The sequence below is a fragment of the Phycodurus eques genome, chromosome 5, assembly GCF_024500275.1.
Source record: "Phycodurus eques isolate BA_2022a chromosome 5, UOR_Pequ_1.1, whole genome shotgun sequence".
NCBI lineage: Eukaryota > Metazoa > Chordata > Actinopteri > Syngnathiformes > Syngnathidae > Phycodurus > Phycodurus eques.
The window spans coordinates 14,762,059-14,774,231 of NC_084529.1; the positions used below are offsets into that span (position 1 = coordinate 14,762,059).

The window sequence follows — 12,173 nt, forward strand, 5'->3', positions numbered from 1 at the left end:
GGGGGGGCTCGGCTCGCTATTTAAACACACCCTCCTCCTCGCTGGCCCCGCCCCTCAAGGATCACACAGGGGCGTGGCCATCGCCACCGGTGTGCGTGCTCGCGGTCACGTCCGAGGCAGGATGCGGAAGAACAGAGCCTCGCCACATAATATGTCATGTTTTGTTCCTGGCCTTTTTAAAAATTAGATTTATTTTATTTATTATCATTTTTAATTATTTATTCAGACCACACCCTGTGCTATCTGTGAAGAAAGAACCATAATGAATGAAAGACGTGGGAAAACTTGAAACGTCGGCTATTTACTGACGGACATGTGCAATTACTGTATGCTATTTAGCAACGCTTCTTTCGTCATCTTAATAAAGATGAAGCTTGCCTCATCGGTGAACGTTATATCGGTAAATCTATGCATTTCCCTATGTTTTGCACGGCTACAATTTGTATTCTTTGATCACCTAGGGAATGAATAAACTGTCTATCTATCTATCTATCGTATAATTTGGTGTTATGTATGTAAAGAACAACCGCGACGATGGAAAAAAAAGAAGAAATAAGAAATGATAGTACTCAATTTGGATTGACAGAGCCTGAAGTTATGTTAATGATGGTGTGGCTTGAATCGCAGTCCATCACCTTGAGGTGTCAACTGAATTGTTTACTATATTTAACTCACTTTAAAAAAAAAAAAAACCTATGTTCAACACAATTCCCAATGCAATATATAAGATGAAATAAAACTTGAGGGAAAAATAAATGTTTTATTGTATTTCCGATGTGGAGTCTGCACTACTTGACTTCTGGTTTATTACCCAAAGTTAAAATAAATAAAACCTAAAGGCATTCCTACAAGTGTATAATGTAAATAAATAACATTAATTAATCAAATAAAATGTAATTACCGGTACTCTTCAAAGGCAGAATTTTTATTTATTCTTTTGCGGTTTATCGCTATCATTTGCTTTATCAGCGGGGCTATTGCGCCCCCAACTGTCATCTTTTAGTAACGACAACAAAAAAGCTACCTGACATAACGCACGTTTTACAAAACAGTATTTTCATCACCTTATCCAACTGACGTCTGACGTAACAGTATAGTTTATTGCAACACCGCCTTTCATTTCTTTCATTCATTTGCTCCCTATGACGTGACCGGGTGTGTAATTGAGTAATGATTTAGTAATTTAGTAAGTAATATGTAATTGTTCTTAGACTAGTTCTGTAGCTGGATTACTTCATTGCTGTCAATCATGGGTCTGAACTTTTCAAATGTGACCAGCATGAAAACAATGATGTCACCAAGGAAACCCATGAACATTTATTTCATATCTTTTTATTTACAGCTTAAGGTCCATGTACTAGTACACTCTTTGTCTTCACTTGTAAGACAATTCAGCACACTATTAGAACGACTGTCTTAATAGAAATGTTTTTTTGCCTCCCACTACTATTGTCACCTTTGGCCTACTAGCATGTAATTAAACCTGACCTGACTACTAAAGCCCTGATGTCACCTCAACAATTCAGCACATTGTTATGTCTTTGTATATGTTTTCAGCAGTTAACCTCAAAACATATTTAATGTATTTAGAAACAAAACACAGATATTTGCTTAGAGCAGTGATTCTCAACCAGTGTGCCGTGAACACTCTTCAGGTGTGCCGTGGAAAATTGTAAAATTTTACATAATTGCTCGAAAAATGATTTATTTACAAGAAATGATGTATCTTTGTTCATCTATTTATGCCAGTGAGGCATAGTGACAGACGGAACAAATAAATGCTCTTCTATTAGATGGGAGGGAGTACATACAGTAATTAATGTATCCACTTTTTGTGACATTTTTGTTTGTTGGTGTGCCGTGAGATTTATCAATTGTAAAATATGTGCCTTGGCTCCATAAAGGTTGGAAATCACTGGCTTAGAGTCTCTTTAATATTGCATTAGCAATTGACACATTTTTGGGAAATTATAGTCAAGGAGTTTGGGCGAATGTTCAATGTAGATGCATGTTGTTTTAAAAAAAAAAAAAAAGTTTATTTCATCAAATTAATTTAAGAAATGTGTACTCAGAGTTACGGCCGGAACGAGTCATCGTTCATTGATTTCCATGACAAAATGCGGAAGCAGGCGATAGTTTGGCAAGGCGGGCCGGATGATTTATTTAACGTCAAATGAGCAGAATTTTATCACAGTGTACGATTATTATGCTTATAGTAGTTGGCTGGTGGGTTTGTATGGCAAATCCTTTCAGTATTTATCCAATGGTGTCCAGGTTAACACTTATATACTGTTCATTTTCCATGCACACATATGTTCTAGATCATTTTGACCCAGGCCCTCGTCTACTGTATATCACGTTATGAATTGAAAATGGAAAGTGTTTTTAAATTTTTTTGTATTAAATATTTTTTTTTTTTTACGTTACACCAGTGTTTCCCAACCTTTACTGTCCAGAGCATCGATTTTACTTTTTTTTTTTTTTTTATCTTCTGCCTTTCACTATACATTGCTGGCTTTGAAAGCATCTTCTACTTACACTGACAGCAGTGCTACTGTTGCAAGAGCATCTGGCGCTTGCTGTTGTCGGTGAAAGGACCGATAGCATTCAGATGGCCTAGATTTCAAAAACAAGTTCTCTTCATGTATATTTTCCTCAAGAAAATGAAACTGGCACTCATTTCCAAAAATATACATCCTTTTGGAGCCATTGGTAAATAACTAATTGCACTGCCCCTTTTTCGTCGCCAAAATCAATACTCTGCCATGTCTTGGTGTGATGTCAATTACGGTGCTGAAGATCAAATTTGGGGCAAACCTGGTGTGGACAAAGGAATATACTATAGAGTGGTATTATCTTCTCGTATTTCATACATTGTAGCTGTCAGGCGGAATCAACCCACCTCTAAAATAACACAAAAAAACATGCCATCTTGCTTGAGTGCCCAAACAACACTTTGTTGAAGTTGGTATTATACCTGAGTGCTATCATATACCGTTACACACTCACTTCAACACAACAGCACCCCAATATTATGTTTAATCTCTAATTTCCATCCATCAATTTTCTGTACCGAGTATCCTCGCTGGGTTAGCGGCCGTGCTGGAGCCTATCCCAGCTATCTTCGGGCGAGAGGCGGGGTACACCCTGAAATGGTCGCCAGCCAATCGCAGGGCACATATAGACAAAAAAACATTCGCAACTCCACATAGGTAGGGCCAGTTTTGAACCCCGGTCCTCAGAACTGTGAGGCAGATGGGCTAACCAGTCGTCCACCGTGCCGCCTTACTCGCTAATTTGATATGCAAAAAAAAAATCACCAATTTATTACGGTGTCGGCGCCAGCTGTGCCCGTAAAAGTCAGCCTCGGGCACCACCACCATACTAAAAGCAAATGCCTGTGTCACATCATCTTCCCAAACTCTTTTTCAAAGGTCTTACAGCCGTCAGTGATTTAATAAATAAACGATGAGCTGAAAAAAATCAGTGTACAGTGGCGCAAATGAATCACCTCTTGTGGTGACTTCCTTCTGCAACGAAGCCTTACAGCGATCAATTTTAACAAAACAAACCTCTGCTCAACTGTATCTAACGTCACTATTTTCACTTGTTGACATGGGACACAAACTCAGGTTTGATCACACTGTAGCGGGTCACCTTTGATGAGGGTGTTCAAGTAGGCTTTCCCCTCACATAGTTTAGAATAGTTCTTATCTAGCGCTTCACTGAAAACAAGTTAAAATGTGTAATTTTAATAATATTAAATTTTATTACAACAAACAAAATTCATCCTCACTAGGGTCGTGGGTATACTGGAGCCTATCCCAGCTAACTGCAGGCAGGAGAAGGGGTACACGCCGAACTGGTAGCCAGCCAATCGCAGGTCACATCTAAATAAACAACCATTCACATTTACGGACAATTTTGAGTCTTTAATCAACCCACCGTGCATGTTTGTGAAATGTGTGAGGAAACCGGAGTGCCCGGAGAAAACCCACGCAGGTACGGGGAGAACATGCAAACTCCACACAGGCGGGGCCGGGGGTTGAACCCGGGTCCTCAGAACTGTGGGGCTGACGCTCTAACCAGTCGTCCACCGTGCCGCCACATTTTTCAATAAGGTAAATTAATACAAAAAATACATCTGGATGAACCAATTTAGAGTAAAAAAATTGGCAAAATGAGTGCATAGAATATTACATGGACTCTTGATCATGTAAATGCTTAGTGAGCACTGGACACACTAGTCTAATGTATATAAATTTGAAAAACACACAAAGGCGGAATCATGTGAATCAATTCTTCATCTACAGTATACAATACTCTACCTGCCATATCATTAGTTTAATAGGATAATTGCCAAAGTCATTTTTAACTTACTGAAGCAATATTGAAAAAAAAAACAAAAAAAACTGCTTGCTAAAAATGATGTATTTATTTATGTATCAGTCATACAGGTCATGGGAATCCGCAAAGGTTCAATCGAAGCAACTGCACACTTCTAATTTGTTGATTTTTTTTGTGTGTGTTATTTTTTATTTTATGATAACATTCAAGAATGACTTATGCAATTAAGGCTAACGATATTTTCTATTATATTATCTTAAAAAAAACCCAGACACATTTGTCAAAATTGTATTGTCACTTAATGAAATATAGTCATACGAAGGATTAAAATAGCCAGCAAATGTATTAATTTCTTTCCAGCAGTGAAATGAGTTGCTTATGTGTAACGTGTATGCAACAAACAGGACGTCTCTTTTCTGTGTACTCAACATCCCATCGGGCACCGCGGCTGACGTAATCTTGTTGTTGCGGAAGTACCGGAGTCCCCCGTGCCGTTCGTCGATTTTGTTCATAAGACACTCGTTGTCATAGTGCACGCAGCCGATTCTAAGTAATAGTTTTCCGTTTTTGTTCCAAATTTCCCATTTTAAGACGCTTATCCAATGGCTGCCCTTAAGTACGCCGGTATGGACGATACTGACAGTGACGACGAGTTACCCCCTGGGTGGGAGGAAAGATCCACCAAAGATGGATGGGTCTACTATGCCAAGTGAGTAGACTCTGTCAAACATGATGCACAGTCACGGACATGTGTTGACATGCGGTTTAAAAGTGCTTATTTGCAAGCTTACTTATGTATCTTACGCAGATATGAGCCTGTACAAATGTATCTTACGCAGATATGAGCCTGTACAAATGTATCAAGCATCCGCAGTATGATTGCGCACCTGCAGTAGTCTTTTGTAATACGTCCTTTTTATTTAATTAATGTGCATGCTGTATATTTATTAAGGAAATACAACAAAGTGGACATGAACACATTTCATTGACTAACTTTTATTATTATTATTCTTCTTATTTTGTTTTGTGTTAAAAGCCATGATGAGATGAGGACACAATGGGAACACCCTAAGACTGGAAAGAAGAAACGTTGTGCTGGAGGTTTGATTATTTTCCATTTCTACACTCACCACCTACAGCATTAAAGTTTAATTTAAGTTTTCGTTTATTGTTGTAATTGCTGTTGTGTTCTTGTATATAACATCCCCCAGAAAGTATTGCATTTATGTTGTCTTTCTTCCAAAAGATTTACCCTACGGCTGGGAGCAAAACACCAATAAACAGGGTCAAATAGTTTACGTTGAGTAAGTACACTGTCACATGATTTAAGTCAATTTGTTTCTTGTTCCAAAAGTGTACAATTACAGAATATACATGTATTATTATTATTGTTATTATAATATTTTTTTTACAATCTTTTTCCCACTGCCAGTCACATCAACAAGCGGAGTACTTATTTTGACCCCCGGCAAGTGTTTACTGTGGAGGACGTGATGGTGAAGCCGAAGCGGTATGACGGTAACTCGGCGGCTCTGGAGATCCTTCAAGGTCGGGATTTCTCTGACAAGGTGGTCCTGATTACTGGCGGCAACTCTGGCATTGGTGAGTTCCTTTTACATGCAGCATAGAACAGTAACCTTGACTTATGTGTGCCCCAATTTGCTCAAGTGAAGTCGAAAAAAAATGGAGCAGTTAGAGGTCCACATACAACACACAAACACTGCAGTACGTACAGCAATATACCATTTTATCGCTTAAAATTCTCGTTTATGATGTTTTATATTTTTATACAATACAATTACAAGTGCGATGTAACAATTGATGTATTCTCAATTTAATCGACAACTATTTTATTAATCGATTAAAAATTGTGCATATCCTTTCATCCCCTCAGATTTCTGCAGTCCTCTATGAAAGCAAACTGATTATATTTGTGTTCTATCAAAATAAGATATTTTCAAACATCTGCTTTTACTTTGGAAATAAATGATTAACATTTTTGCTGATTTTATGACGTGTTACGGACCAAACCAATAACTAAATCATAATCCATTTAGGTTTATGTATTTTCTGCACTGTCAATTTCATATAAACTCCTGTTTTTGAATAAAGAAATGGAAATAAAAAATCGGATTAATCACAAAAAATAATCAATGGATTATTCGATTATTAAAATAATTGTTAGTTGCAGCCCAAAATACAATGTTATTTTTCTTTATTAAAAATACAGAACAAAAAAGTTGTGCTGCTGCTTTTAGTAACCTGTAACGAATTAACGACATTTCAATTGATTTTAATTGGGAAAATTGTTTTTATATATGAATACATTTTAATTTAAACTTTAAAGAGTTATGACCTTGGACACTGAGGGGTGTGCCTCCAACTTGGAGCATAAATAGTTGATTTTATGCACACCAACTCAGGCTAGTGAGTCCTAACTCAGCCTTGTTGCATGAACTGATGAAGCCTGCTCAGATGAGAGGCAAAACCTCTTCTAAGACAACCAGAACAGTCCAGTTGCGATTGATTCGATGTCCTGAGTGTATATACACAATATGTCTACTTTCGGCCAAAGGTATTGGGACACAAGTCCATTTACACATTTACAGTAAGTGAAAATTGCACTTTATCATTGGACATTACAGCAAAACCCCTCTATATCACGCTACACGCTTCGCGGTCCCGCTATTTCACAGTTTGTCATTATCGCACCAGACCATTTTAATTATTCTTTTTTTTAAAACAGTTAAGGCAGTTGATATTACAGGTAGTCTCTCTGGGATGCAAACACCTTATTTTTGGTTGGCTCACAGTTTATTTCACCCAAAGGGATTTAATGGCGTATTCCACACCAAACTCATCAACGTTGAAAGCATAGAATTGTCCAAAACGGTCTTGGCAGTTGGTGTTAAGTGCAATATCCCAAGACTTTTGTCTATTTGCTTTGTGTTTCTACGAGGACACCACCGGGTGGCAGTGTGGTATCACGCTGTATAAAAGTGTGGACCACAACCGGGCATTCATCAACATTAGCCTCCAAAATGTATGACATAGACCCAACAAATCACTGCCTTAATGCTGAACATGACTGTATTGAATTTCATTAACCGGGCTGAATTGGATGTCATTGTTAACCGCAACAAATGTGTGTACCCTGCCAGCAAAAGTGTAAGTCACTATCAAATCCCCTGGAAACCAATGTTATTTTCACCCTTCAGTGTAGTTTGAACTCGGAGAACAGAGGTAGGGGTCGGTCTTCCCTTTCAAAAATTGACTGCATTGTACAAGACGGATAACGACAGCTCCGGGGAAATCAAATCAACATAAAATGCTTAATTGTCTTTATATTCAAATGCTTTGTACAAAGGAAGTGTTGCAGGGCTATCTAATTGCTGTATGTACATTATGAGGTAGGGCAGTATAGTAGATTTACAACTGCCTTGGGACCTTGATGGAACAATGGAGCTTCTGAACTTAATTGCCTCCCTATCCTTGATGTTTCTCCCATTTATCTGTCCAGGCTTATATTAACAAATGGATTGTGTAAAAATGATATGCAGTCTTATGCAAATGTCTCTTTTCTTTTCATTCAAATATTTCCTCTGTAAACAGAATGAATGTGGTCACCTTTAATAACTACAGTGTGACTGAAATTAACTCCCTATTTTAAAATACTTATACTCAATAATTTCATGTATTTTGTTTGTCAAATAATTTTAGTTCTTTCGTCATTCATGGTATCGCAGAGAATGAATTGAGTCACAATCGTGTGGAGTCATCCCACATTACAGCTTTATGATACATTAAAATCATCATTAGGAAAAAATAAATAAATAGTATGTATTTGAAAATGGGGAGTTACTTTTCAATCACAGTGTATATTAAGGTCAAATTTAACAACAACAACAACAACAAAAAAACAGGCCCCTTTTGCCCCCCTTTTTTCATGATGACTCCTTGAAATGATGAAACTGTGAAGCCATACTCGCCCAAAATAGATAAAAAACTTTTTTAAAAATGTATTTTCGTCCATCTATCTAGTGTACAGTGCTTATAAAAAGTCTACACACCCCTGTCTAAATGCTCGGTTTGTGTGATTAAAAGAAAAGAAAAAAAAAAGAAACTACGATTAAATAATTCCAAAATTTTCCCACAGAAAATGCTTGCTTAAGTGTGCACACCCTCACATTTAAACTCATGTTAAAAGGGAGTGAGCACAATCCTGCCACCATTAAAAGTGCCTCTGGTTAACACCTAATGAACTTCAGATGTACTGGTAGGCTTTTCCTGACTTTTGCTTTCTGGCAGAAGCTTAACGGTTTTGTGCCAACATTGACTGCTATTTGGAATTGTTCATATTTCCTTCCCTCTCGAAAATATTAGATATTTTTTTTCAACTGAGTTGTACAGGTTAGTACACCACATTATTAGTGGAAAAACTTTTGAAATTGTTTATTTCCGTCTCTTTTTTATATCACCAAAACATGCAACAGTGCATTTGAAAATGGGTGTCTAGACTTTTTATATCCACTGAAAATGGTTCTTGAGGATTTTGTTATTACAATAGAATGTGTAAAATAAATTATTCTCAACTAAATGTAAATAACGTGTCCTGCACAACATAATATGAAACGCGCATGAACGGGTTTGTTAAATATAAAAAAAAAACATGACCACATTCTATAACCCAAAAATCCTACAAGTATTGTTGAATAAAACGTTTTTAAAAGATGGAATCATGTTTGGTAGGACTGGAGTATAGTTTTCACCACAAGAGTGCACAAGAGGTCCACGCTTCCATTGCCACTAAGCCTTTAAACCATCTAAATTGCTTTACAAATGTCCATTTTTGCTTTTAAAAACATCATAATGAGAAACAGACTCTGTTTTTTTTTTCTGTCTGTGATGCATTTAGTGCATACATAATCTGCTCTGAATGGAACCAAGAAATGACTTTTTCTCCAGAGAATTGTCAAACTTTGTGTTTAGAATGTAGCGACATTTTAAATACTTATTATACCCATATTAACATAACCTTTGTTTTACTCGACCATGTATTAAATACGCAGCACCTCGTAATTAACAATACTCTTATAGTAATTGCTTCTACTTGTGTGCTCCTTTGACATTCCACCAGTGAAATGTGGTTATGCCAATTGGCTGGACCCACTTAGCATTTTAATGGCATCAATAGTGTTTTAATCCAAGTGTCAAGGCTATTTCCATTTTCTTGAGTACGTATTTCTCCACCAGGGGAACGTGACATTTTTATTAGGAATGGAAGGATATTATTTAATTAGCACATTTACATTTCATGTCTTTAATTTAGTTTCTTAATGCACATGGAAGAAGAAGAAGGAACCCCCCCCTCGACATATAGGAGTTTATTTATGCGTGAAATGTCAGATTTTGTGGCCGGCCTTCAAGCAGCGTCGTGCAGAGACTAGGGACACTAATTTGTTCGGTCTTGCCGAGGTGATCACAACGCCGGATTCCCCCCTACATTAGTCTTGCTCACGCCGCTTTCCCATGTAAATTAAAAAGCACTACAAACCTGAATGGTGTTTTTAATCGTGATAATGGAAATGAATGATCTCACTTTGTTTTCTCCTTCTCCTGAGCCCTTCTCTCTCTCTCTCCTGGCTTTTAAGGTTTTCTCACTCTTATAGACCTGCACTTGTACCTCCTCAATGATTCCTAAGTGGCTTTGACCCAGGCCCGAGCCCTCCTATCCATCCCCATTACACACTCCTGCTCCAGTCCTAATTCCCCTGCTATCCAATAAACTCGCTGCTTATTTTCTGGCCAGGGCTCCGTTTTTGTTAATTGTTATCCTTATAGTCTTCTGAAAAGCCTTATTTTTTGAGAAAGTAGAAGGCTGTGTTTATTTAGAGTAATCTAATGAAACCTCAAAGAAGAAACGTAAGCATAGTAATGAGCATAGTAATATAATATAATGAGCATAGTAATATACGGTACTAGTAGCCTATTTAATCACACCTGATAGTTTTTTGTATTTGTATGTGTATTTGGGGTCGTGGCATCAGTGTTTTTTTACGAGTACGAGTCAAAAATCTTAGAAGGGTGTCAAATTCATTTTTATCACAGGCCATACTGTAGTTAATATTTCCCTTAGAGGGCAGTTATGACTGTGAAACTGTAAAAGTGTATCATCGCCTTATCATGTTGTCATATGCAATATACAAAAAAAAAAAGGTTAGGAAGTTTTGAAATATAAAGTCAAAGGAAACAATTTATTCAACACATTTATTCAGTTTATTTTAAAAAGCAGTTTGGTAACAAAAAAATGCTTGCAATCTCAATGTTATTAAGTGAAGACAATTTGCATTTTTGGAACAGATTTGAGCACGAAACATAAATTAGACTCACATGATCTGCTTAAGCGGGCCACATGCAATGATGTGGCGGGCTGCATCTGGCCCCCGGGCCTTGAGTTTGACGTTGCTGTTTTATGAGATTAAAATCAGCCATTTTCAAGCTATTTTTAAAAATGAGATTAAAGCATATTTTCATGAAAAAATGTCATTTTAGAAGACTGAAGTCAGGTGTTTTCTTGGCAAAAGTTATAATTCGTCGTTTTCAAGAAATTCGATTTTTTTTCAAGATAATATTTGGATATTAAAAATATAATAATAGATATGAATCATATATTTACAAGAAAAAAGATATGATTTTACAATATTAAAGCATTTTTAAAAGAATAAATGGCATACTTTTAACTACATTAAAGTCTCATAATTTCAAGGAAAACGTAATTTTATGATATTAGAGCATATTTTCAAGAGAAAGTCACAATTTTACAATAATAAAATCGAACATTTTCAAGAAAAAATAAATCAAAAACTTGTACTGTCACTGCGAGGTAACTGCGTGCCATCGTGTCTAAAGCTCACTAATAACTACATTTTTGCTTGCAACACAAAGCAAAAAAAGTCACCAGAGTGACAATTCGTAACTCATAAGTTGGGGCACTTGTACTTCAAGGTAGCACTGTATAGTGTCTGGGTCTATTGATTGCAGAACTTTCTGTTTAAACTCCACCCTAAATGTCAACTTTACAGATGCCACACCTGCCCTGCTGTGTGTTGTGATGTATTATCCATCCATCCATCCATTTTCTGAGCCGCTTCTCCTCACTAGGGTCGCGGGCGTGCTGGAGCCTATCCCAGCTGTCATCGGGCAGGAGGCGGGGTACACCTTGAACTGGTTGCCAGCCAATCGCAGGGCACATACAAACAAACAACCATTCGCACTCACAGTCACACCTATGGGCAATTTAGAATCTCCAATTAATGCATGTTTTTGGGATGTGGGAGGAAACCGGAGTGCCCGGAGAAAACCCACGCAGGCATGGGGAGAACATGCAAACTCCACAAAGGCGGGAACGGGGATTGAACCCGGGTCCTCAGAACTGTGAGGCTGACGCTCTAACCAGTCGGCCAACGTGCCGCTGTGATGTATTATCATTTTTAAAAAAAGTGTGGCATTTATTTTCTGAAGTGGATGACCCAACCAATTAGTTGCGTCTGTTAGAGTGGAGGCCACTCTTATAAAAAGTTTTGTTATTTGTCATAGTGGTCAGGTTATTGTTATGAATCTTGGGTGGTAAGCCATTACATTTTCCTACAAAGATTCTATTTTTTTGTTTTTGTTTGACGTTTTCTCAGTGAACAGTGAAGGAATCTTGATGACAAAAATCAGGCACCTGATGGGTGTTAATGAAGGTTTTGTGCTGATCCTCATCGGGATTGTTCGGCCTTAGTGGAGGTTTGCGCTCTACTAAGCGCGAATATTCTTCCCACTTT

General features: G+C 37.4%; 1 protein-coding gene across 3 annotated transcripts in view; it reads left to right on the plus strand.

Moving 5' to 3' along the window:
• The first annotated feature begins 4,822 nt into the window (after positions 1 to 4,822).
• The window catches only part of wwox (WW domain containing oxidoreductase), a 213,384-nt gene continuing 206,033 nt past the window's right edge, over positions 4,823 to 12,173 (plus strand). For all 3 annotated transcript variants that reach the window (XM_061677654.1, XM_061677656.1, XM_061677655.1), the window contains exons 1-4: positions 4,823 to 5,056; positions 5,384 to 5,448; positions 5,594 to 5,651; positions 5,780 to 5,949. In XM_061677654.1, the coding sequence (XP_061533638.1) occupies positions 4,950 to 5,056; positions 5,384 to 5,448; positions 5,594 to 5,651; positions 5,780 to 5,949 (400 nt within the window). In that variant the 5' untranslated portion in view covers positions 4,823 to 4,949. The remainder of the gene's footprint in view (positions 5,057 to 5,383; positions 5,449 to 5,593; positions 5,652 to 5,779; positions 5,950 to 12,173) is intronic.